At 47.3% G+C, this 27705-nt stretch overlaps 1 protein-coding gene across 1 annotated transcript; it reads right to left on the bottom strand.

Annotated features, from left to right (window-relative positions):
- Positions 1-3696: 3696 nt before the first annotated feature.
- On the bottom strand, positions 3697-14537 carry LOC115311750 (N-acetylgalactosamine-6-sulfatase). The gene is made up of 14 exons (XM_040211576.3): positions 14427-14537; positions 13265-13388; positions 12674-12748; positions 12503-12605; positions 9323-9466; positions 8706-8772; positions 8065-8186; positions 7303-7439; positions 6848-6951; positions 6043-6200; positions 5291-5393; positions 4855-4976; positions 3975-4092; positions 3697-3819 (listed from the first exon to the last, which is right to left on the bottom strand). The coding sequence occupies exons 1-14, from the start codon at positions 14535-14537 to the stop codon at positions 3733-3735; spliced, it is 1575 nt and encodes a 524-aa protein (XP_040067510.1). The 3' UTR covers positions 3697-3732.
- Positions 14538-27705: the final 13168 nt, after the last annotated feature.

Here is a 27705-nt window from a genome sequence, read left to right as displayed (position 1 = left end):
TCAGCACTTACTAAGGTTCCAACTGTCCGACCTCCTTCTCGAAAGTCTGTCAAAGGGAAGACAGTGTTTCGAAGCTCGTGGACTCTATCTCTTACGAAAAAACGTTGGTACAACTAATAATAATTCCGCATAGTCGCTAAAACAACATCCACAAAACCGCTCCTAAAACAAATGTTATCGCTTCTCTGCATAGCACCACTCAGGACGAAGCCAGTCAAGGCGGTTGCTCCACTTTAAAATAGTTATTTTGCTTTTCTTTACTAGTTGACTTGTTGAATAGGGTCAAGAAAGTCACGATAGTCACTTACAAAGTGAGAACGGCAGGGCGTGCTTTTCGAACGCCTGACCTCCAGCACGCGCCCCCATGCCTTCCGTCGTGCTTTGACTGCGCGCTCGAGCTCGAGGGGCGCGAGACGTCGAAGCGTTGTCAAGGATAGAAGGCTCGCGCTGGAGGCAGGAGAACTGAAGCTCCTCCCTACGGTTCTCAACTTGTCAGAGACCACTGAGAAACTTAGTGACTTTTGACATTTAGTCAAGATGTACCATGTTCAATAAGAAGTCAACAGAAAGTCTGTAGCGTTTCTATTGACACTGGCTACAGAAAATCAACTGAATGTTTTCAACACGAAGTAAACAGAACGTCTGCAGTATTTCTGACGACACTTTCAACAGTGAGTCAGCAGAAAAAGATCAACTTAGGGTTAATAGAAAGTCAACAGCTTTTCTTTCGACTCAGGCAGAAGAAAATCATGAGAAAAGTTTCAACACAAAATCAACAAACTTTCTGTTGACCATGTCAACAGGAAGTCAAAGTCAAAAGAAAGTAATCAGAGTGATCAAGAAGTCAACACATTTTTAATAAAAAAAATAATAAAAAACATTTTTCTAGGATTGTGTAGAACCATATATCCATCGCCATCATGCCGGACCCAGCACACGACCGCAGACCATAAAAAAAGATTTCTCTTTTTATAAAATAATATAAAGAAATGATGTAAATAAGTTTTCTTTTTATATTTTTTTTAAAAAAATAATCTACAAAAAAACGTCGCGACTTTTTAATTTTTTATAAATAGCTCTACAAAACAAAACAAAAAATCTATTGTTTTTCCTTTTGAATTTTTTAGAAAATAACCTTTCAGAAAAACGTCATTACAACTTCTTTTTAATTTTTTTATAATAAGTCTATAAAAAAGTTTAGTATTTTTTCTTGTGAAAGTTTTTTTGACAATAATCAAAACAAGGTGCGTTTATAAAGGAATTCAGTAGGATCCCGGAAAGTCAACAAGAAGTCTAAGCAAAAATTAATAAGAATCTTGAGACCGGTTTTTGTAAGGAGCGCCAATGCGTGGATATGGCTCGTCCCATCTCGTGCTCGGCTCGCACAGAGCTGCAGCCGGGTTGTCGCACGTGGAGGCGTTTGGCAACTTCCGGTTCCTTGGGAAATTCTGCTTAGTTGTTGACAAACGACGACGATGATCTGCAGGCCTGTCTAAGCATGGTTCTGAAAACTGCAGTCTGGAGGTTTCAGAACGATGCTTGCACAGGCTGCTCATTGTCGTCGTTTGTCAACAGTGAAACATAACTTTCTAAGGAAACGGAAATTACCAAACGCCGCTGACCGTGCCGCATCTGTGCAAGCACGTGAAGCGTGCGCGTGAGCGTATAGCTTTGGCAAGCTTACATGTGCACTAACTCGTCCGCACAGAGCAGACATGGCGGCGGCCTGTCACCCGTCTATCAGGCGTTTTTGGACACCAGCAGGGCGAACGTTCAAACGGACCGTCTCACGACGCCGCCGTGGGGTGCGGGAGGCGATAGTTCCCCTCATGGTCTGGGTACCCCGAACACTCTGTCGGGGAGGACCCCGGCGGAACGTGATTTGTCGCTTTTTCAAGTGCCGCGGCAGCCAGTTATCGGCAAAGGCAACAGACGCGGCCGACTCTTCTCCAGGCGGGACACCCGAGACCGGAAGCCATGGACAACTACGCCGAAGCTAGAACCCCACTTTTGCCGACGTGTGTTGTGTGTGCGTGATTGACTCCATCAGGTCGAGTGTTCTGGGACGAGGAATGCGACCTCTGCGGCAACACGACGCCTGGGGATGCTGCGGCGCCTCGGGCTGGTGCGCCCTCAGCGCCGTGTGCAACGTGCAGCTTCGAACGGGATGACCAGGAGAGAGAGTGTGGTGGACGGACCTGCAGCGTGAGGGACGAATTGGGGGGGGGGGGGGGGGGGGGGGGGGGGCAGCATTGAGGGAAAGGAGGACAGCGATAATTCCCAAGGGTTGTTTTGAACTGGGGGAGACGAGGAGAAACGGACTTGGGAGCCGGACTCGTTTTGGTTGTATACTCATGATACCCAAGACTACTGATTAAACCAACCTACTAAACAACACGTCGTCATGTCGCTAACAGAGATTAGGGTCGGTAACTACCATCAGGCCATCTGTGATCGGAGCACCATAGCTGTGTGCACGACTGCTGAGCGCGTGCTGACGGCGACCTTCTACAGTCCTTTTGCAACCGTGCGTTCTGCACCATCAAGATTGCCGGTCTTAGCAGCCTATTAATGTAAGCTCGTTCTGAGCATGTGCTCTAAACGCCGCCCTCAAATATGGTGTCTAGAGAATACCCTCTATCAGGGCCGTAACCAGGGGGGGGGGGGGGAAGGTTTTGACCCCCCCCCCCCCCCGAAATTTTTTTCTGGGTACGGCCCTGGTCGGTGCACTTGCAGCCAGGCGATTTTAATCTCCACGTCTGCGCACGCGCAGTGGCGCCGGTCGGCTACCGGGTACCAAACCGGGACCGGTTTTCCGGTTTGCTATAACTCTCCATTATATGCCACCGATGCACATGATTCATAGGCTAAAATAAGACAATAGACATTTTCAAAATGGCCGCCGTTGTCCCCAAACCCCCCCCCCCCCCCCCCCCCGAAATTTTTTTCTGGGTACGGCCCTGCCCTCTATAAAGACGTGTCGGGCGCGGTGTTCAAACAAAGCAAAAAAGAGGGGGGGGGGGGGGGGGGGGGGGGGGGGGAGTAATGGAGCGATTGCGCCCTAGGCGACTGTCCAGGTCGCCCACCTACAGGGCCGGCCCTGCAGGTACGTCCCAAACAGAGTTTCAAGGAAAACACTGGAATGGCGTAAGACAAATAACGTATCTTATACCCGTGCCACACGGGCAACTCAAATGCCATTTACAACGAATGACATTTGAGCGGACGGCCAATCAGCGCGCGACACTCCGGGCGTATAGCGCATTCCATGCCCGACAGATTGCGAGCTGATTCGCCGATCACACAAATGTCATTCGTTGTAAATGGCATTCGAGTTGCCCGTGTGGCACGGGTGTTACAATGAACGTACCACAGCGGAAATTGGTATACAAAGGTCCGTTCAGAAGCGTGCAAACTTAATTTGCACAAGGAATCTAATTTGTGTCTAGTGGCATTTCCTGCGTTCGTGTGTTTTATTGAGATGTCAAGCTCCCCGCATATCTGGCAATTAAGAGCGAAGCGGTAGGGAAAGGCAATAACCTCTTGTGCAACCGTATGAAGAATTAAGTGACTGATAATTGACCGGAACAAGAAGCGAAAAATCCGTAAATTCAGCTCTCGCTTTGAATTAAAAAAAAAAAAAAAAAAGTCTGTTTGAATTAGAACCTTTTTATTATCACCGTTCGTTTATTTTTCTCCAGATATTTAGCGGGCGAGTGATGCCTGTCTCCGTTAATGCTGCCAGTCGCAGAGGTAAGGCCTTGACGGTGGCGCCGGGAGACAACGCTTCAACCGGTCACAACCAGGTGGGGCCCAGTGCTGGAAGGCAAGTTAAGACGACATTCACATGCATTGGCACCAGCCGCCGATGACTGTTGAAGACAAAAGAAGCCTAGACATTTTTTTACATTCCCATTTGAAGCTATAGATGAGTCTCCGGCCCAGCTATCCCGCCGAGAAGAGTTTGTGTTTACCATGACAGCCAGGTCGCACCAGTTGAGCAGCGGTTTGCCTGGGATCATGGTGCGCTTGTGTTCGTGGTAGGCTCGGAGTATGGGAGCGATGCCTTCGTTGTACTCATGAGTCCCCACCCTATTAATTAACGAAACAAGAGCAAAGAAAAACATTTACCGGACGTTTTTTTTAGCGGAAGCCGCTTTTAAAATATGCGATTACGATACCCGATAATCCGCCGGCGCCTTTACGCATGCACCATATCGTTATCGGGTACCGTCGTCGGAGGTATGGGAACTGACTTTCTAATACGTTGCTTCTGCAGATAAGCAAGATCAAATAAAATCCAGCTCGGACAAGGACACAGAGACAAGGAAGGAGAAAACACCACGAATGTGGTGCTTCCTTCTTTATTGTCTGTCCCCCTCTTCCTTGAAGAGAGGAGCGTCTTAGAGTGACATGCGCCACTTTCCAGGTACCAGAAAACCTCCGGGTCCGGTGTTTGAGCCTGGGTCCAAAACCAGGGTTTTACCCCAGGGGGGCCGAGCCACCATAAACCGCGTCGGGAATTTCTCTATTGTTTGTTGAAAAAATAAATAATAACCGCAACAAAAATAAATAGGAGAAAGAAACATTCTCAATGCCCTGCACCGAGGCGCGTTGGGCTTGGGTCCTCTAGGGCTCTAACTGGACACCCGACGAGAAAGTCGGCGAGATTTCTGACCACCGTTATTGGCCAGCGCCAAGATCAAGCCCGGCGCTGGCCAATTGCAGCGGCCAGAAATCTTGCCAATTAACATTCTCGCCGAGTGTCCAGTTCAGGTCCCGTGGTCTGCTCTTCTTGTGATATCAAATGAACTCAAAAGCTCAGTGAGGTTTCACTTTGCTCGTCACCCGTACTTGATGGGAAACTTTTCTCCGGGGTCTCGGCCCAAGTGGAAGAGGATCGGATGCGCAGTGTAGTTGCTCTGCGTGTGCGTCGTCACGCCCGGCACTTGGAATCCCGGGCAGAAGTCAATCCCCTGGACAAAGGTGGGACAAGAATTAACGGGCGCGTACGCGTTGCCACAAATGATAATAGAGGTTTTTCGTAGATCGTTTCCCGCAACGTTCTCCGCAACCCGCTACGAGATCTGGCACTCTGCAGGCAAGGCTAGCGCCGAGCATGCGCAGTAGTGGAGTCTTCGTCCCGGAGACCGTAGCGGAGATGGGAAAAAGGTATACGAAAACTTCCTAATAAAATAGTCTTTTAGCTACATATATTGTGGCACCGCAGATATCTACATGATATCAAGAACTACATCAAGTGCTACATGATATCAAGAACGCCCCCTACCGTCTTGAACTGCTCCCAAGAATTGGTCCAGCACCAGAAGTGGGCCTTGTAAACCCCCTTACGCACCGCCATGAGCTCGTTGCCTCTGTAGTAGAACACGGGCCTGCGTTCACCGTTGTTTGTACGCAGTTAGGTGAGGGTGACGGGTGTCTGGTTGCCTGCGACAACTTCAAGCACGACCTCAAAGCTCGTTGTCCACAGCCATGCTGCATACACGACAGGTGGAGAGAAAAAAAAAAAGAAAAAAAAGCACGCTACTCTTTTGACAACCTGCAGTCTGAGGCGTGCAGGTCCTTATGGTAAACTCTCACTATCAGCATCCACGTGACTTGTATACACACATGGGTGTCAGCGTTATTCGGTGCGCAGGCTTTTAGCCGGACGGAAATGACGTCTCTCGGCCACTTCCGGCCGCTTTGGAACGCTTTTGCGTGGTATAGTCCATGCGCGTCCTTGGAATGTGCTCACGACGGACCCTCATGACGATCTCGTCCATGGACTGACAAGGACCCTCAAAACAAGCACTCTAAAGCTCTCATGCACACAAAAGAAAGAGCCACTTACACAGCGCTGACTTTGAGCGTTTTAACAGGTTTCGTCCATGGACACGCACAGGCACGTTGCCATTGCCTGGACGTGATTGACGTTATTTTTAACGACCGATTAGAGCGCCTGATCCGGAACTCGAAGGAAGTCTACGCGCGGTGGCGCCCGTGTCATACGTGGAGAGGCCTTTCTGTGTTGCGACGCACCTGTCGGGTGTTTTATCCTCATAATGGCGGTGGGGCGATTTGAGCAGTGCCGGTACGACGCTTGTTCCGTCTAGAACCAGTCCTGGGGGCAGTGAAACTTGAGCCAGTTCCGCTATGGTCGGCAGCAGGTCCACAACAGTCACCACTTGCCTTGTTCCCTGCGAGGAACCAAATGCGTGCATAGTGTAGATATCGTGAAAATAAGTTCCCCAATCGTCCCAGATGTCTCGTATGCAAGGCAGGACGTCTCGGGCCTACGTCAGCGTCATGTGACGACAGTCATGTTGACAACAATCGTCACGTTACACCATACATCATCGAGGTGACATCCGAGGCCTGGGGCGCTTACAGCCGGCCCTATAAATGCGACGCAGTTAATACTGATCCTGAAGTTCATTTTTTTAAATAATTAAAGTAATGCGATACGTATCAAACAGAAATTTGAAAGATACGGGTGAAGTATTAGGAAATACGGATACAGGAGTGGCGTCCTAATGAGGTAAGGAATTCCGATGTGGGAATAGAGGTTTCCGCCAAAAGAGGTTTGAATGCTGTAATTCATATTGTTATATTGTTTTGCATACGCGAATAATTGAAATAAAGTATAGGCGTAATTGCGACTCATTCGCTGTCCACCCTAACTGCGAATACTCGCGAATACTCGCAGATAAGAAGATCGACATAACCGGTAAAAATTAGATCACGAAAAAAGAAAAAAAAAAAAACATTTTTTTCCCCGCGGCTTTAGCTGGTATTGACGACGTCTATTGTTGATCTGTATACGTAGCTCCAGGTTGACGTATACCTTTCCCGCCTCGATGACTCCGGGCCACCAAGCAATAGCCGGTTCCCTGAAGCCGCCTTCGAAAGTAGTCTGTTTGCCGCACAGGAAAGGACCGTTGCTGCCTCCTGCAAGATATACAGGGTGTCTTTCTTCGATAGCTTTACATTTTTTTTTTTTTTTTTTTTTTAAGGTCGTGAGAGCTACATTAATGCAGTCTGCGCAGGTGAACGTGATTCAAAACCACTAAAGATTTGGGGCGCGTGGGAACCACGGTGGTGCATTGATGTTTTAACATTTGTATAACAAAAAAAAAAAAAAAAAACACCATGCATATTTTTTAAACAGTGATAACATCCTTTCCGCTCTAGAACAAAGCCACCAAGGCATTGCGGCTCCACGACCGCCAGATCAAACGGCAAATATCATCCAGGGTTCGCGAATGGCGACACCGGTTCAAGTTTCATCCCAAGGTATACCTTCCGTCTTGCTCACAAGCGCGGCACCGTTGTCGGACGTAAAGAAGACGAAGGTGTTGTTGTCGATCCCCCAACGGCGCAGCGTGTCGAGAATGACGCCAACGCTTTGGTCCAGCTCTTGCACGGCATCTCCGTAACTGCAGACATCGAAACGACCCAAAATCAACCGAATCTCATTAAAAAAAAAAAAAAAAATTAGACAGGATGCAAAGCCGTGCTGCTCGCTTTATCCTGGTACGGTACGTCCATGGGGGGGTATAAAACGGGAAATGGGGTTTAATGACTATGCGAAATGTTATTCTCCAGGCAGGGAAAAGACTCGCACAGCCAAAGGGGAGAGGGAGGGAAAGATGTGGATTGAGATGGGTTGAATGTTGTGTCAGTGACTTGATGAGAGAGCTATAGGATAAAATTCATTGCGCGCTCCGGCGAAAAAGAACATTTCGTCTAAAATTTTTATGCCGATGAAACAATCACTGGTATCTATAGTTCGCCACACTTTTGATCTCCCAATTATATTTCAGAGCGAGCTTCGTACCAAAAACGAATTGGGTCAGAAGTTTTTGTTTTTGTTAAAGACCATTAAGGAATAGAATGCTCTGCCCTTGGAGATTGCTCGTGCCGCAAACGCGGAAACCTTTTTTTCTTTCATGTCTGTTCGCCCCCTGCGATGGTTCCCTATGGCGATGCAGGTTCAAGATGAATAAAGAAAAAAAAAAGGACGTGGCTAACCGTACATGGAGCATAACGGTAAACACTCACGCCCCCCTGATGCTCCGCCCCCTGACAGCCTTCGATGAGTACACAGGGGTGTGGCTCCCGTCCGGCGCCCAGTACAGAAAGAAAGGACGGTCGTGCTGTCGGCCAATGAACTCCACCGCTTCCTGAAATCGAAGAACGTTGCAAAGTACACCGAACGCCGTTAGATAGTCACTTAGATAACGTGTGCTTTCTGGGAGAAACGCGGGCGCGTATACACGCAAGTGAACTTGTGCATATACATGTGTACACATAGCTATCCATGGTGTCTTATCTTATTTCACTCTTCATTTTCTCTTCTACCTACTCTCTATCTAATCTATTTCTTCATATTTCTTAGAAGGGGAAAGCGAGCATCCTAACGCTTGTGTACACTCTTCTCGGGTCTCTGTAAATAGACCTATCCAATACTTATCACGAAGCTTATCAGGAGTCTTCAAAAATACTTAAAGTTAGACCGACGCTTCTAGCGAGGGGAAATGTCGCCGACGAAACATGCGTCACACATGCAACTCTGGCAGCTTCTTTTTCTGTGTGTGTCTAATTACACATGTTAATTCTACGCTGTTTTCCCTCAGAGCATGAAATTTGCGTGTGCATAGTGAGACGATCGATGAACTTTTCAGGTTGAAATGCTCAAGTACTTGCGTGAACTGTAACGTCAGATTTGACGTCCTGGTGCCGAGGTCAATGTCGAAGTCTTCGTAGTACCTGAAAATTGAGAAAGACAAGCGTTGAAGTGTTTAGCTTGTTCAAGATGAACATCCCCGAACTAAAATCACTGGATCTTGGGAAAATAGGGCCAATACCTTCCGTGCCTGCCAGCAGGAGACAAACAGAACATGGCTGATCGGGACCTGTTGTAGTCGCCACTTCGGTCCTTTGAAATCTTCGAAAGTGTCATTCCGGACCAGGCGAGCTAAGATCACTATGAAGCATCATCGCACTGAAAGCGTTCCTCGCCAATATAGGTACTCTTTGGTACTTTATATGCAATAAACTTATCAATCATGCTGTCCTCCACAGATCTCTATGGTTCTTCGTGCGTCTGCTTCGCCCAATCTATGGATAAAAAAAAAAAAAAAAATCTTTCTAGGCCAATCTTTTTCACCGCGAGTTTGGATCGGCTCACCAAGGATGCAGAGTTCAAAAAGAAGCTGCCCATTCTATGGACCGAAATGGCGACTAATCTTGGGAGCTCGGCTCTATACTTTCCCAAGGTCCAGTGATTTTACCCCGAACAAACGGTGATAGCCTGGACCTTCCGACCATGTAAGAATCTCTGAAGACAGCGATGTTGGGGCGTTCCACATTGTCGTAAGGCCCGAGGTGGCAGTTGGGCGACCCGAACCACTCGTGGAAGCCGTGGCGAAGAGGGAGGAACTGCTCCTGGTGGCCCAAGTGCCTGTGGAGGAGTAGAGGGACCACAACGGGTGAGCGGAGCAGCGTGCTAACGTGAGACGAACTATGTCACGATTGGGAGTCGACAAGCCTGTTCGGCTGTTCCTCTAAAGGCTAGTTCATAGAGTTCTGTCGCGTGAAAATACGACCGCGAGTTCGGGACATCCGTGAAATCGCGTGCGAAGCTAGATCCCCCAGACACGACGGAACTATCCGAATGAGCTTTTATATAAAACAGCCTTGTCCGTGGACTGTTCTCGAGAAACCGTCACCGTCTGGAGGTTTGTCTGCGAGCCACAAATGAAGGGCCATAGCCTCCAAGGTTCTTGGTGCTCAAAGCAATGGCAGGGCAGCCCAACATGCCCCAGCCCGTCAGGATCCATCGCCGTGCATCGTGTCGTTCTGTCGGTTTTATTGCGAAAGCATTCTCATGGAGCGAAGCCGGCGGCGTCTGTGGCCGTTGTCTGTAGCAGCAAATAACGGCACCTAAATTCCCATTGGCTGAGCGAAACGGCATTTAAAGTCCCATTGGCAGCGACGCGTCATATCAGGTGCTTCTTCGCGGAAGCCGGCGAGGCCGCTCGAGGTCAAAGCGGACGCGCCTCAAAAATAAAACACAGAGAAAAGCACAGCGACGCAGATACAACGTCATGGAAGCCGTGGAACCGGCATGCGCGCCGCGCCTGCGCAGTGGGGGAGCGTCATGTCACCGCCGGAGCGTCGTCTGAAAAAGGAAGACGTGGCGCGCTGCTTGGGAGCGCGCTGCGTGTAGGAGTGCGAAAACATTCCTACACGTAAGCTGTTTTAAGTGTCTCTGCGGAATGGTTTTATTGCTCTCCATGCCACGACAAATGCTTAAAAAAGAAACGGATAGATGCTGACAATGTTGATCGTGCAAGACGGTGCCCTCCAAAAATGGGGACAGCGGAAGTAAGGCCAAAGTGGGGTGTGTATACGCATGCGCAGATGCTTAACAGAAAAAGGTCAGTTGATTGCAGTGCGGCGTAGCCCCCAGGGCTGTGTACAGGAGGAACCTCGGACTAAAAAAAATATCCAGGGACGTTACCTCGGACGGCTGCTATAGTTAGCGCGGCTGGCGGCCCTAAAGGACAACTTGGCCCACCAAGTTGTGCTTTAGGGCCGCCAGCCGCGCTAACTATAGCGTTTGTGCTTAATCGTTCGGTGTACCGAACGATTAAGCACAAACGCTCGTACTCAGCACTCGGACTTTTGGGGCTGGAAATCAGATCTAATGAGTGCAGCCGCGGGCAGTCTCAGAGTTGCGAAACTTCCGCGTAACATGGCGCTACCTGTCAAACCAAACGTCATCGTCCTGTCTCGGTATACTAATAGCGCCGAGATGTTTCGGTGGCGCCCTCTTATGGTTTCCATCCGTGACGTCACGACTGGGATTTGCCTCGCCGTGACGTCACCAGTTGTTATCCTTGCTACTGACCATCAGGTGCGACGAGGAGTTCGGTGCATGGTGTGTTTAAAAAGCACAGTGGAAGCTAGGAGCCATCGCAATCCGAAACTAACACCGTCAAAGTTGACAATCTGACTATGCTCATATGCCCACGGTTTGGCTAATCGTGGAAAGTAGGGTGCCTACATGTCTGTCTGTCTAAGGGTGAAGACATCCATTGTTGCCCTGAATGTGCCAGCGCGTGACGCTCTCGCGCGCTCGGTGCGTGACTAGGTCGGTAAAATGGCGTCTATGCATTAACCAAAGCTACGCCCTCGAGCTGAGTGACATCAGATTGCGCGCGCTTCAAAATGCATAAAAAAACGATTGGGCGGAAAAATGGCTGAGATGTCACCACTCAAGCAAAAGCGCGCGTGTGTATGAAGGCACTCTATGGAAAGCTGATCGCAGCGACGCTTTTGTCGCGCACATCGCTAAAAGACAATAGGGAGTTTTCGTAGACCGCGTTGCACCCTCCGCTAAGCGTTCTGCAACGAAGAAGTTGCTACTGCGCCTGCGCGCCGATAGCCTTGACTGTGGAGTTCCCGCTATCGTAGCGGGTTGCGGAGGGCCTTGCGGGACGGCGAAAACGATCTACGAAAACTCCCTAATGGCAAGCATGTTGCCCGACCGTTGCCACGCGAGTGCAAGCACGTGCAGCTTGCGCTTGAACCACGGTGGCTTGAACATAGCCGCGGCATGCTTCGAATTGCACGTTCTTCTTCGCACGAGCAAGGACATGGCGGTGGCTAGTGGCCCTTCTTGCAATGGTCTATTGGGGACGTGAGTGATTGAAAAAGTCGCAGTGGTCGACCTGCCACGATTGGCCGAATGCTGACTATGACGTCAGCAAAAGATTTCTCAGCACGTGCAGCGTTAGCGTGGACGCAACTCGGACAGGCTTGCGGTTGCACGTGCTTGCTCGCACGAGCAGAGACCCTTGCTACGCGATAGTCAAACTTGGAGCCACTAAATAGGCTATGCTCCAGACCAACGACACTTGGGCAATTTCGGTGCCTAAAATCATTGTTCGAAACGCTTTTTCGTAATCAAGGAATGTTCAAAAAGTCGGCGCAACAATACCGCCTGAGTGTCTTGACAGTATCTAAAGCTCAGAAAGTCGTACGAGTTGTAACACATTTTGAAAAAACCGGGGACCACGTACGAAAAAGGGGACAGCACACAAAACTTGTCCTCTTTTTCGTCTGTCCTCTCCGTTTTTTTTTTTTTTTTTCAAAAATGTGTAACATCAATTAACTCGCCTGCCTACTGACTTTACTTTTCAAGAGTTGTAACAATTGCCAGTTGCGCCCGTTCTGCACCACGCACTACAATGGCAGCGTCCACAAGCAGTGGCGTAACCGCCCGGGGGGGGGGGGGGGGGGGGGGGGGGAGGGGGGCGAGGGGAGGGGAGGGGAGGGGGAGCAGTAGGCCCTTAGTCACGTAGGGATGTGCCACCCCTAACAGCACACGGCACCTCCCCTTCCCCCCTCTGGCTCCAGTCGTTGAAGACTTCCAATGTTTGCTCTTGTACTCCCATCTATGGAGCTTGCGCGATGGAAGCATTCTAATTACCATTTGCCGATAATCGCGTTCCTGTAACCAGCGGTGGCAAGAAGTTCGGGGATGAGCAGCTCTTCGTCCGGAATACCGCCCACAATCTCTTGCGGCGTGTACGCTGCATGTGTCATATAGAAGCCTTGATCAGTCGCTGTTTATAGCCGTGGCTACATAGAACACACGTACCGTTTCTGGAGTGGTTGTTGGTAGTGTAGAACCCGTTCCTGATGGGAAGACGACCGGTCAGTAAAGCGGCTCTCGCTGTAAGAAAAGAAATCGTAAAGTATACGCCTTACAAAAAAAAAAAAAAAAAAAATAAATAAAAAAATACAACAAGCAATGAATCTTTTTTTTTTTTTTTTATGATTTGCAGCCGGTATTCAGGCACCGTTCTGAGATTCTTCAAATGGAATCGATCCTCGTAGAGTGTCTATCAATAAATCTGAAGTTCTTTACCTGATAAACTCTAAGAGCGTCGTTTATTTCGTGACTGCAGTGTTCGTTCGAATTCGCGATTCGGTTCTCCGTGTAGCCGCAGCATCGTATACAAAAGACGCCATGTTCCCTGCAGACATGCGTTCTCCGTACAGCCGCAGTATCGTAAACAAAAGACGCTGTTTTCGCGGCAAACACGCAATGACAGAACTATCTGCGGATACGACTCGAGTGTGTCCAAATCATATCTGCTTCATCCATGTCTTGGGACGTGTCTTCGGACTGTCTTTCGTATGGGGTATATATGAGCAGTGCGCCCGCGGATACAGTTGTTCGACTTACAGGGTGAGCAGAGCGGGTTCGCAGTGTAGAAGTCCGTGAGGAGCATCCCTTCTGCAGCCATCCGATCTAGGTTCGGTGTCTCCTTCGCTGGCTGCCCCAGAACACCCAGGTCTCCCCAGCCCATCTGGAAATGCAAGGTCAACGGTGCACTCTTCTTCACTGCCGAATTGCTACGACGACTTCATCGCGTTGTGAGGTATACAGGGCGCATGACTTGGGAATGCTATGCGGGGCGCAAGTGTCGTCTGCTTCTTGCACAGGGGTTGCGATGATGTCAGAACGCCGAGCTCTTATTGGCAGATTGAAAAATAAAAAAAAATAAAAATAATGGGTAGACTTTGAGGTATGTGGCATCCAGGTTTACCCAATATCATTTCAATCGGAGCCAATCAGAGCACGGCGTCATTGTGACGTCACCGCAGCTCCTGCGCAATAAGCAGACGACTTGCACAGGGACCTAACACTGACTGGCCAACGTATGCACCTTTGTCATTTGCAAGTTCACCGTGTCGCCGAACAAAAAACAAAACAAAACTACGTTGTTTATTTTATTGCAAATATAAACTACGGATCGCCGAAAGTTCACTCCCCGCGCATAGCGCGAGCGGTTGGGCATAGCCTCCTCTGTTGGGACTAAAGTCCAGTGACTTTAGTTCGGACCAGATGCCAAAGTTCCGGAGCTTGCCGTTACCTTGTTAAAAAAAAAGTTATAAGGGATCTTAAATTTTCGTTGGGAAAAGTGGGCCAGCTCCCGGTAACTGACACCCCTTTAGATTGAAAGGGAGTATGACCCTGTTTACAAACAAGTCCGCGTTTGCTCACACCAGGAGGGCTATGTTCGACAAATGTTCCGTTTCTCCTAAAAATAAACGGAAGTCACGGAAGTAACGATATCGCGCCTGATCGGTTAGAGGCTCAAATGACGAGAGCCTCTAACGCTCTAACTAACCAGACGGGATATCCTCACTTCCGTCACCCCCGTTTTTAAGAGAATCGAAAATTTTGTCAAACATAGCCCCCCAGGTGTAGACGGTGCACGTGCGCAGAATCTCACGCGCAGAATCTCACGCGCAGATTCGCGTGAGATTACGCCAACGTTGTGCCGTGACATCGAAGAGTCGAGTTGGTGTACAACGCCTGGCGCATGAGCGAGTCAACTCACGTCGTCCATCATCATAATGATGAAGTTTGGCTTCCTGGCAGCTATCCAAGGCGTCTGTTGCAAGCAGAGCAGAAGTCGAACGAAGCACGGTGCCCACCAGCGGTGAAACATTGTTTCCGAGTGGGGCACCGCTCGCCAAATACAGGGTCCCTACAAAAGTCCACGGATCGGTAGGGACTATTAGAACGAGTTGAACCGCGCACTTCTGAACGATGTATGCATCGGTTGCGATTGCGCGCGCCCGTCTTGGCGGTGGAACCTCTTCTAAGATAGAAGGCGTACGCGGCCTGGCTCGCCTCTTATCTTCGTTTCTTCCGATAGTAACAAGACGCCTCTTCGTAACTTCTCAAAAGAAACAATAAAAAAAAAAGTACAAAAATAAAAGCTAGAACGAGAATTTGAGTTTGAAAAAAAAAAATGTTCCACGCAAGTTTGAAAACGGACCACGCGTCGGTTATACGGGACGAAATTCGTGAATATGCCTTTAACAAAACCCAATTTGCGACTTGCGTGCAAAGAAATAGGTTCGTCTTTTTTTTTTATCTTCTTTTTTTTATTATTATAGTGAAAAAACTTTCGCGTATATATCAAATTGTCAGTTGCCTTTTCGCGTGTGTACACTAAATTAAAAGTAAAAAAAAAAAGAGTTCAACGTTTAGTACGTAAAGATAAAGAGAGATATCAGATGCCGTTCTTTCAGATTAGAAGTAATTTCTCAGTCACTCGGTTAACTCTAGGTAGATCATGTTCATACTGCAGTGATTTATATGAAATATGGAACAATGCAGAAAGAGTGGATACCGCGGGTCAGTTTACCTTCACTTCCTTTGACAGACGGATTGTATTGCAGACGCGGGAGGTGCGGCCAGTCAAACTTTAGGGAGTTTTAGTAGATCATTTCGATAACCCCCGGAACGGTGCCCAATACTCCTATAACGCTTTTGCGCGTACATCGTTCCGTTATTGGAAGTATCGGAACGAATTCTTTTTAATCTCGTCGATTACTTCCTGGTTGGTGTTAATTGCTGAAACGCACAGCGTACGGCGTGCAAAGTGACACATGCGCAGTAGTCTTTCCTTTCAGCAAGTTCATACTGTATATAAATTACTTCCCGTGATAAAGGACAGTGCTGAATGCACTGCTCGCATAACTTTTACTGATAGGGAGCCATATTTTCTGCTTACGAAGAACCTATTAGCCATCCAAACGCAATGACCAATTCAGCCTGTTTGTGTCTCTTATGAGCGTAACTTAACGAGTCCCGGAAGTCCGCAATAACACCATTTAACTGTCTGTTAACTGAACAACACCGATGACTCAAACAGTAGACAAATCTTTATATCAATCTTGCGTGAGCCTGTCATGCCCTATGCTTCCACTGTTGGAGAAATTACGTCTAAAAAGTACTTGAAGGAAAATACGCAGTAAGTGAGAGGTTACGTACTTGAAGTAGTGGGTACACCGGGCGCAGTGTACTTGAAGTCACGTACTATAAATACAATGTACTGTACAGTAGCAATCAAACTTTACTGGAGCGCTCGATCAAGGGTATTTTTTCAGCGGGGCGCTTACCTGGCGGCAGCCGGTGGTACCAATTGGCCACGTGGCGGCGGGCCCATCTCAGAGCGCGAGGGGAACACAATAACTTCTCAGGCACCGCTTCTTTTGTTTTTGCATTTTTATTTTACACTTTGCGTTGCACAAAGCATTTCTCGACACAAAACATAAATTAAATAAAGATAAAACAAAAGTGTTTTGATTATTGCGTACGTTTAATACTGCTTGTTTAACGTTATCTAATGCGATACCCGTACAAACTCGAAATCTACCATGTCCCCCCCCCCCCCCTCCCCCCTTTCCTCTGCGCTCTGAAATGCTGAATTGGTGTGACTCTAAAGCGCCGTTCACACTCTTGCGACCGAGTAAGACCGAGAGAGACCAGACCGGTTTTTAAGCCTCTTGCGACTTCTTAGGACCGGATGCGCCGCTGGGTCACTACCAGTTCGGCCGGCCCTCGCGGAAGGGCCAAGTGTGGATTAGGGCCGAGCGAGCCGGAACTGCCGAGTGCGGGGGCTAGGCCGACCACTGCGAAAGGGCCGGGAGGGGTGTCGAGGCCGAAAGAGGGGGGAAGGCCGGGCACGGCGGCAAGGCTAAGGGAGGCGAAAGGGCCGAGAGCGGGTGTGGGGATTAGAGCGATCAGCACACGCGTGGCTACTCCGGCGTCGCGGGAATTCGTTGAAAAAAAGACCGATAGATGGCGCGCCCTGTTTTCGCTCCTTTCTGTTTGGAGACCTGTTTGGTCTGACAAGTTTAGTCTGGAAACCTGGTTTTTTTTTTTTTCTTTTTTAACGCACAGTTTATTAGCAAACCTTTCACAAGGAAAAATATGAGGGAAACCAACCCGTCCTGAGTTTCGAAACCCAGGACGGGTTGGTTTCCTTAATATTTTTAATTGAAAATCCACTCGGCTACGTAGGCCAAAGTAGCAGACCTCTTATCCGCTAGGCTATGGACGCATGAGGGATTTTGCGACAACTTTTAGGAATATAAATAAAAAAAAACGAGAACGCACATCTCCTGTTTGTTTTTTCCTTTCTTTCTATCACGAATTTTAGCAATTTCAAATATACTTGCCGCAGCTAAAGGAGAGCAAGATGTTTACTTTCAGTCGTGATTAAAACCTGTTGAGTCTTGCTACGACACCGGAATCGAAATTTTGTAATCGGTGCGAGAACAGTAGCCGTGGTTCCAGCCGGCCCGATACGCGCCCAAGCATAACTACTCCACGGCCGATCGCACCGCTGAAGTATCGTATCGAAGGTGCAAAAACGGTCTGCTAAACTTGAGGGATCACGGATCGCAAAGCATGCTTGGAGGTAACTACACACTAGAGTCACAGCTCTATATAATGGCTGTAGAAGTCATCTGCGTCGCAGACAAAATCTGCGTGAGGAACACCGATGATTCAGTCCAGCGAGAACGCGCTTGAGAGCAGACGACAAAACACATCACTTCCACAAATAAAAAAAAAAAAAAAAAAAAAAACATAGTGCGTTATCTTTTAAACGATTACTGCGCCCCAACTTCCCAGCAGCACACCATTGCTTGACCAAATAAGCCCGCAACTGGCAAACATTGTCTCCAATGTTGGGCTAATGTTGATTTTCTCGAAACCGATACCCGATCCAACGTTGGACCATTAACTAAGCCCAATGCAGGACCACGATTCAACCAATGTTTAGGCTAATATTGGACCATCATTTATGTTATCGTTGAACCGCCTTTTAACCAGAATTTAAGCCCAACATTGGGCCTCAATTTCACCAACACCTAAGCCATCATTGGACCACTATTCATGGTGAATCCTATACAACCAAAATTGGCTTCAAAGTTTAATCACTGGATTATCCAATATTAGCTCCCAACCTTATGCCCTGGCTATTTAAATTTTGACATCCGATTTCAAGCGCGGGTTGTACTATTTTCGGCAGCCATTTTAGCGGACATGCAGCTTCCTTTTCAGATGTATTTATAGTGATCAGTTGAACACTACATATATCTGAAAAGAAAGCTGCAGTAAACAAGCCACATTCACTGTGGAATTTTTTTTTATCGCATCCAGTTGAATATAGAAGCATGCAATTCAAAGTGTACCGTCAATACATTTTATTAAGTATTACAATTAAAGACAAATTAAAGCAAAAAGGAGTGCCAGGATTCACCCCTGCAAGCTGTGAACCGGGCAAGAACGTGATGGGATCCCACGCAGAGTTCTGGGCACAAAGTTCTAAAAGAAACAAAAGCGAGGGCCTCAATTCAAATGCCAGTTCCCACTAGGCCACCTCATACCACTGTAATTTTAAATATTCGTCTACCTTTCATTTTCAGTCACTGTCAGTTCTCTCTTACCCTTGTCAATTATAAATATCGAAATAAAATATAGCTTTATTATTCGTCACCCTTTAATCGACTGTTCGATTAACCGATTCAGTTGCTCTCTAACATAAAATCTCAAAAAGGCCTGCCGACTCTTTACATTTCTATAATGAAAACTTTCGTTTCCAGTGAATATTTTTCGTTATTTTGTATACAATAAACTTGAGTATTCTGGGAGATAGCAGTACTGCCTTATATAATAAATAGATGCGCAAGTAAGACACCTGGGCCGGCCTGCTGCAATCAGCGCCCCAGCCGACAATGGGTGAAAAAAAGCACTGCAAAGGGTGGGGCGCGCGGTCTTCAGACGAGGTATGAGTCGCGCTCAGCTTTTGCGCTGGCTTTGACAGTGCTTTCCCTAGTCTCAGCTGAGACGCTGTTTCCAGCAACCCGGCATAGGCGTTAACTGTTGTTTTGTTCGCCAGACTTGTCCTAACTCAGAGCTCAACCGATCTAGTATTAAATATTGATAGTGATTAAAGAAATTAATCAAATAGTAGAAAAGTTAATCCATAAATTGTGTAGCCCTATTCTTGCAACATCATAGGGTTCCTCAACCCTTCATCTAACCTTAAGACCTGCTAATTACAATCTCACCATTTAAGTTAACACCTATATCTCTACGTTGATTTGGAAAAAAAAAAAAAACTTCTTTACATTTACGGCATTTGCGGCACAGAGATATATAGTTACAAATATAGTAATGTTTCCTTCATATTATTTACAAGTTATAAACCAAATCGCTGGCCTTTTTCAGCTCACCAGTGTCAAATGTGCTACGAAATTAACAGTTCAATAAATAGCCTGTTCTACGAGAGGAACATTACAGCTGAACAGAACATAACGCTTGAATCAATCAAGCATTTCAAATAAATCACGCACGTAAAAAAAGCTTGACGAGTAAAGAAAATTACAGGCAAATACACTCAAATAGCTCGTTGATATAAATTAAACTCCACTTCCAGCCAACAAACCGAATCTGGGCAAATAAGGGTTAACCAACGCTTCTGTGGTATTCAGCTTTAGACATACATCTTGCGACACGAAGACACCCATATCTCAACAGGAAAAATAAAATAAAAATGACTTCGAACATATAAAATAACCAATCAGTTTGTCCCTAACAGTCTATTTGAATAAAAAAAAAAAAAAAGACACTTACAATTAGCGCTGTACAAGGCCTGTCGGGCCGATCTCTGTGGGTTACAGGCTGGACTCGTCGGAGATTCCTGTCACAGAGTTCGACGCAGTCCAAACTCATCGGATCATGACAAAGCGTACATTGTGTAGCAAGAACACATGTCCCCGATGGTCAAGAGGTCCTCTCTCTGTCACTCACATGGAAGGAAGGGCGGTCCATCGCGTCTACGGTCCGTCGAGGCTAGTAGTGACATGTATGCACACAACAAAGGAAGGTCACAGGTGTGTAGGGGCTGCCGAGAGTATATCCATGGTTTTGACTATACTCCGTTTCAAACATCGCGTGCAACGCTGGGAAAGCTACTGAAGTAGTGCACATGAAAAAACACACAAAATTGTGTTACTCCGCGAGATTTTGTGGACGAGCGGTACAAGGCGCTGCTGTGGCGATGCCGGCGATGCCGACATCTCGGTGGCGGTGGTTCGAATCCACTTAAAGCGCAAAGGTTTTTTTTTTTTTTTTTTTTTTTTTCTTGTTTTTTTTTCTCGACCGACTTTTTGTGCAAGATTGTGCGTAATGCGGAAGTGCATACTTCAATTCCTCTTTTTTTGTTGATTTTTATTTATAAGAAGGTAGACTAAGGGCTGGTGTTCCGCTCGAACTTGCGCCGGCCTCGTCAAAACGGAAGAACGGTCGAGATCCAGGGCGTCTCTATTTAAAGCCGTTTATTTACATGGTAGCGTGAAAATCAGAGTACCTTGAGAGTGTGGTGGACGGTCCTTTATATAACGAATATAGTGATTAGGGGACCGCACTGCCATTGTTCAGACGGCCTGGCATTCCCTCACGTGATGTGACTTCATGGAAGTTTCCTTCAGAGTCAGAATACTCGCCGGTGTATGGAAGAAGTCATCCAGACGGAAGTATCTCGGTGCTCTGGTGCCGGCGCCCCCATGAACCGGGAGTGATTCACAATAGACGCGTACACAACACACGGCACTCGAGATCAGGATCGAGTGTTGTTTCCTTTTCGAGGAAAGCAGGGGCCTCGGAATAGAGGCACGGGCATGTGCGTCGTTTACTTAGCCGACCAAGATTAAGGTGCCTCAGGCAGACGGAGCCGACCATGGTTACGGTCCCGCAGGCAGAAGAACCCAGAAACTTCGGAATGCAATCACGGGCACCGCCTGCTGTAAGGTCCCCAAGCAGACGGTGCCTTAGGCACGATTCATCACCGACACAGTTCCTTCTTGAGGCTTGTTTCACTTTGAAGCCATAAGGCCGATTTCAACACTAGAAATAACAGGTGGCAGTTCACAACACTGTCCGCGTGCTCGGAACTTTCACGTTGCGAGGTCTTCGCTTCGGGGACGCCACCTTGCCAGACACTCCGGTGTCGTTACTGACCGTCTCCAGGACCTCACGGACCGACGTCTCCGGGAAACACGTTCTTGAACTCGCGTACACGTTGGCGATCACCTGCTTGCACTTTTGCGAGATCTTTACACAACGAATCTTCGAAAATATCCGAGCAGGAAAAGAAATCTTCCCGCGTAAGACGCCATCTTCACGAAACCGGCGAGGCAGGGGCAGCCGCACAACCCGAAAACCCGAAGCGAGTGCGAGTGCCGCACGAACGAAAACGGAAAATAATTTGGAGTAGTTTACATTATCTTTTCCTTTTTATTGAAAAAGAATCGGTGTTCCCTCGAAATCATAACGCCACTATTAGTTACTAGCTCCAAAGATGTACACTTTTCGACTTTTTTGGTTTTTTCAGGGGCCGTACTATTTTGTGGAGCGAACGTAGTGGCGGTCGGCTGTGCAAACCGGCGCGCTAGCTTTGACTGCATTGCACGCTATGTTTGAAACGGAGTATAGAGCCACTAAATGAGCTGCGTCTGGAGTATCGGCACTCCGTTCGCTGACATTGTTGTGGGCGCCGCTTTTTTGGTGCTTGTGCAGAGCAGACATAGCTGCCGATCGTCATTATTCAAAAGTGCGACTTCCTCAACATTAAATTCGGTGTAAGGAAGCTCATGTAATATAGCTTTGTTTTGTTTGCGAACTGTTTAAACATTTGTGGAGGACGAAAAAGTGTTTTCTGTGATTTCAGATAAAGCTTTACATCACTGCCAACCATGATTTTAATAAGGTACTGCGGTGGGCTAGTTGGTTCATACTTAGTGTTTGAACAGCGCAAAGACGACAGGAAGATAGAAGAGAAGAGGACAGGACGAGCGCTGACTATCAACTGATGCTATTTATTCAGAAGAGGATGAAGTGCGCGAGACTCGAGAGTGCCAAAATGCACTTTTTTCATCAGACACACGCGCGGCAGCTTTTCGCACGGGAATGGTCTGTGCCAGCCGGCGTCACCTTTTCTTCAACCGAAAGCGCAACCAGAAAGCAAAAGAAAGAAAGATAGAAAAGAAGGAAAGAAAAGAAAGGAAAGAAAAGAAAAAGAAAAAGGAAAAAGAAAAAGAAAAAGGGAAAAAGAAGAAAAGAAAAAAAAAAAAGGAGAAAAAGCACGTGCTATAGTTTGCTGACCCAGGCGTGGTAACCTTCGCCACCTGGAGACCATTGAGCTTGCGATTGCCGCCTTTCTTCTTTTAGGAGCCTTTGTGTAGATTCTGCGCTTGTGATGTCCAGCGGTCTTCGCCTGATGGTGACCAATGATCTTGGAAAGTGTCAACTAAACTAAGGGAAAGTCACAATACTGCCAAATGCCGTTACTCTGAAGCGTAGCTTATTTAGTGGTACAAGTCTTGACAATCCGCGTGTTCAAGATCGCACTTGGCATTAAGACGGAATGCGCTGCTGGTGATTAAAGCTCTAGAACCCCCGTTTTTGCTGCTTCCAGTAGAGGTAGCGTGGATGGTGAATATGCCGAGCCGCTTCGCACGATAAAAACAGTCCGCTAAGCAGTAAAATGCACTAAAACAACTTTAAAAACTGGCACCACGATGTCCTGATATCCGCATGTTCATCTTGCAATTCTTTTTTCTTGGAGAAAAGAGCTGTTTCTGCCCGTTTGTAGTTCCCGGTTGCGCAACACTGTTCACGATGGCGAAAGTTCCCCGAAACAGTCGAACAGTCCCCACCGTCCTCCAGTCGACCCCTACCTTGTGGCCTTGGTCAACGCGACCTCATTTTCTGTGTGTGTTTCGCTGGCTGGACTCCGTCACCGCTGAGCTGAGAGTGTAGAGGAAGCTAAGGTGCTCGGTGAACCAGTCGCACGTCTAACTTTAATCACGTGATCACGCTCCTTCCCGTAACCACGCGCAGAGAGCGGGGCAGGTGATGACTGATCCGGTGGGCGCGTAGCTCCCCCTGTACTATCAGCTTAGGAATGAACGGATTCCTTGTCGCTCAAGGACGCCGAGCCCTCTTCGGCCACAAAGGAGATTTGTGTGGGGAAAACGGGAGGGTAACTGTTCTCTCATCACGTCTGTCGCCCTTCCTGAGGGAAAGAGAGGGTGCGCCATGAGTTTAGCCGGGCGACCTTGGTAAGCACTCCGTTCCGAGGCCGTCAGGCTCGCCCCTCCCCTGTGCTCTCCCCTTTCTCAAATACTTTCGTCTGTTTCTGCTCAAATCTGCTATCCGGTTTAGAGCCTTTTATACTCCCAGTATAAAAAGGCTCTGATCCGGTTGTCCCAAAACGAATGTGGTAAAGTTTGCTTATATATAAAAAAAATAAGACTCTAGAGCAAAAGGACAAAAAGCGACTGAGAGACACGAAGCTCGAAACTCAACTTCAAGCCTACTGTCAAAATTAAAAAGAGACAATAAAAATAAAATGGCTACCAACGAAAAAAAAAAGGTCGATATAAATTTCAAGAAAATTGACGGCCTTGTTGGCTTTCCCTCAGAGCACCATTGAAGCTAACTAGATTATGCTTCAAAATAAACAAAACAGGAGAGCATGCGCACAAAAAAAAAAAAATTCACACAAACATGTGGTATGCGCTACATCGGTAGTCTAAAATATCAACGAAACATGGGCGTTCGTACGTATGTAGCATGGTAACCCCACGTGCAGAATCCCCGTGGAAGCTTCAACCAGCATTGTTCCAATGACGGCATGAATACGTTACACACGCTCGCGTGCCCACTTATTGTCGCTTAAAGGGCCTCTGACACGCCTCCCCCCCCCCCCCCCCCCCCCCCAATCTTTTTTTCATGCTAGGCGTTAAAATGTACCAGGATATCACCAAATAAGTGTTTCACTTTAGAGTTGCGTAGATTTTTTTATAAAAAATAGAAATACGAAGCCAATTCAAAGTTCCCGCCAGTGCACTGTGACGTAACAGTGTACCGCAAGAGGTCGGGGCGGTCAGAAGGGAGGCATCACCGGAAGTCACGTGAGGTGTCTCACTTCTCATGCTTACCGCGACCGCGCGTAATATCGTTTTTATATTTTTGTTATTCTCGGCACCTGCGCGAGAAATCCAAGTATACAAGGTTTCTTTATTTGCTTCTCATCGTTTAATGAGCCTGTAATGGTAGAAGAAGAGGAGTCAGTGAACCTAGTAAACAAGTTTTGCTCATATTCTAGGCAAAACACGTACTTTATTCTCGACGTTTACTTATACTTGGTACACTCACCAGCTCGTATTCTCTAGACAGTAAACATCTTCAGCCTGGAGAGTATCCGATGATTCGACGACCTCGGTGTCCGAACCTTCAGCATTGCGATCGGGCGTGTCGTATGCTACACCTCCTAATTTCAGCGAGCGTTCTAATTTTTATTTTCAAAACTTGATAGTTTGTTTTGTCCCCAGTATGGCTCTGTACTATCGGACTGATGGCATGAACTCCTGCTCTGGCTTGTACTCGCAACGCTTTGATCATTGACCTCCATCACGTCAATCTACTGACTCTTCGCCCTGAACTTTTACAGCGCGCAAACTAACAAACGGTGCAGTGATAAAAAGCTAGTCGAACTGAAACTTCGTTTTCTACAATCGTTCGTGGAGAAGACAAAAAAAAAAAAAAAAGTCTTATGCACGGTCGTGGGGAGCACGAGGAGCGACACTCACGTGACTTCCGGTGAACACAATTTAGTGACATAAGTCAATGCGTCCCCTCTGATCGCCCCGACAGCTTGCGGTACACTGTTACGTCACAGGGTACTGGCGGGCACTTTGACATTTTTTGGCGTGTCAGAGGCCCTTTAATTAAAAGCAAAATGCTCCGCCGTCACGGTGAGGACCCGGCCACCTGATCTGGGGATTCGCGTCATTGGCTCCTGATGAAACTGGCCATTTAAGGCGGGGCAAAAGGGCGGTGTGTCAGTCGTGGTCATTTCACACGGAGCTTTTGTCATCGGGTGCTTTCGTGCACCATCCGATCGTACATAGATCATCAACATTCTGTAAAGCGGTCTCCTTCGTGGAACTTCGAAGTCCACTGTAATAAGTGTTCATGTGATCCTCCGCTGGATAAAACACAGATTCCGGGGAAGTAGGAACCCAAAACAGAGGAGAAATTTTTGAGGCGTTCAAAATCAGTGTAAATGAGTATGACGGTTGCATCAGTGCGGCGTCACTCGTTTCATCACATAAGGAATTCAGGTTCATTTGGGTGAGGTATAATAAAGTGTGTATATATGTTCGTTTTTTCTTCTTTTTTTTTTTTTCGAATACAATTTAGTTGCTTGTAGCGCTCCGAGTGTGCACGCCTACTTCTTTGTGCTCATTTTCTTTGCGTCTTTAAGTATAATAGCGAGTTTGTTTCACAACACTCGTGTCCACGCGTGCCCACTCGCGGCGTAAAGCGAGTTCATTTCGGCAGGCACTCCACGAGTGGTTGCACTCTCCGAGTTCGTTTCAGCGGCGGCACCCCACGCGTGCATGTACTCGCTGCACCGAGAAAATCGGGCGTGCGCCAAAATGCAATCCCGTCATGCCTCGTACCGGCAAGGCCGGCGAGGAGCGGGAGCAGATGACGGAGGGCTCGTCTGCAACGATGTGTCGCGGAACCGAAAAGAAAAAAAGTAGATTTTCTTATAGAAATCGCGTCCCGCGTGCAACATAATCAAACGCGAGCTTGAACTGTGAGCGTCTGCTATTTCATAAAGAAGCAATTAACAACCCCTGCTTTATTTGAAGGTTTTAAGTCACTCTGTTGCCGTACGGACGCTGAAATATACCAGTGTGTCAAGAAATGCTCAGAACAAACGCATCAGCGGCCCCCGAGATGTTTATCCCTATCCGTGTGCGGATAAAAAATTTAACATTTGTCGGCAAAAATCCCCCAACAGATACCTCTGACAGCATGCGAGAAACCTAAACATAGTGACTTCACTCGAGGCTTGGGCAACATCATCATGTTTAACATTTACCTACGTCAGCCAACTTGCCCCGTCGTATTTTGTTCGAGAAAGCTCTCATTCTCGACGTCCTCACCAAGGCTGATATCTGATCCACCTGTAATGACGATCGAAATCGAAAGTCCCACGAAAAGTTTTGCTGGATATTCTAACAGACTAGTTTTAAGCCATACCCTTTCAGTGGTTCACGCATAATACCATGCTCGAACGGATCAAGCTTCTGCTCGGACAGCGTCATCAGTTTTCTTCACTGTAAACGCAACCAGCTGCTTTGTAGACAGCTGGATGCGGAAATTTACGCCGTCTGTAACTATCTCTACGACAGCTGAGTTGCTTGAAGTCATCGCAACTATAAACCACAGGTTGCAGTGCTCAACGTTTGTAGATAAACGTTGGTAGTGACTGCACTCTCGCATTCCCACCCATCACTCCAAACAGAAAGGCGCTAGTTTCGGTTTGAGGTCGGTACTCTTTCTACAACATTGATGGCGGCATCATCAGTCTTCTGCACTCGGTGCATTCGGCGTGTTCGTTTGAGTCCAGTTCTCCGTGCAACACTCTGCGAATGCGATCCATTCTGGGGATTCTGGGAGAGAACTCGAACGGTGCCAGTGCGTGTGAAACGAACTCGCTATTAGACTTTGCACCTGACGTCACTTCCGGTTAGACTCGAAATCGAAACGATCGGAACCAACGTTGTCATCTGCTATCAGTGCCTTGACGCTATGTTGGAGGCATTCTGCGCCTTATTGTGGCAGCGGTAGCGGCGTAGTCAGACAGCCGTCTTTTTATAATCACATTTCAGAATATATTTTCCCCAAGTCAATCGCAAAGAGGTTCCTCATCTGACACGAAGTGTTGTCCATAAGCCCGTAGTTGGGGTACGAAGTTTGTCTGTCGGGATTATAGAGTCAACATAATAATCTAGAGCGAAAGTCCCATGCATTTGGCCACGACGGAATGGCGAGGCATAGACGCTTGGACATAACGGCGGCCTATAGTTGGCAACCCATTTTGGTTGCGACGCCTTAATATGCACGAAGAAACAGCAAAACATATATAATTTCTGCACCACGCTATTTTCTTTTTTACTTTGCAGAAATTCACCGGAATCGCGCGTTGAGAAAATCAAAGTTTACAAGCGCTCGAGCAACTTCAACTTCTCGAGGCAAAGCTAACACGCCTAAACCAGCCTATTTAAGCATGTTTCCAGTAATAAGCTAAAGGTATTTCCAGACTAACATTGACCGTTATATGCCACTGTGTTCTTGCAATGTCGATAGTAGATTCTGCATAATTTTTATGTGCGCGTTTGAACATTGAAAAATCGGGTTCAAAACTTCGATCCACGAAGTTCCTTCAGCATGGCGCAAGGGTGCTCCGGCATACCTTAAGTTAAGCAAGCTTTATGTTATCAGTTGCACTCAATATCGGTGACCTAAATTTTGGTTCCAAATCGTCGCTTCGCCTGTTATGGCTGATCTGTCGACACCTTTGTATGGTAAGGGGTACCAGTTCTCCTAAAAAATTGTGCAATGTCCATCGTGTCCGCACTTTATCCCAGCCTGTCTTTCGCCATGTTAGCCAAAAAAATTAGGTGAGCATTTGTACGGTGAGCTTTTGTCCGGTTACCTAGTGAGCTCGTGCACAAATAGAAACTCAGTGCGACGTCAATTGCTTTCTCATAGAGACGCAGTTAATTAATCTTAATTCTTTTTCTTTTTTTTTTACTCGCCTTGCAATTTTGTTTACATCTCTTTTAAGCGTCTCTGATTGTTCTTCTTCACCATGGCAATCCCGTCGCTTTTGCTTTGTGACATACCGCCCCCGTCTACGTAATCTTTCAGGATTTTCATAATAAAATTGA

This window comes from Ixodes scapularis, unplaced genomic scaffold (genome assembly GCF_016920785.2).
Source record: "Ixodes scapularis isolate PalLabHiFi unplaced genomic scaffold, ASM1692078v2 PGA_scaffold12__126_contigs__length_90152505, whole genome shotgun sequence".
NCBI lineage: Eukaryota > Metazoa > Arthropoda > Arachnida > Ixodida > Ixodidae > Ixodes > Ixodes scapularis.
This window is presented reverse-complemented; position numbering and strand designations above follow the sequence as displayed.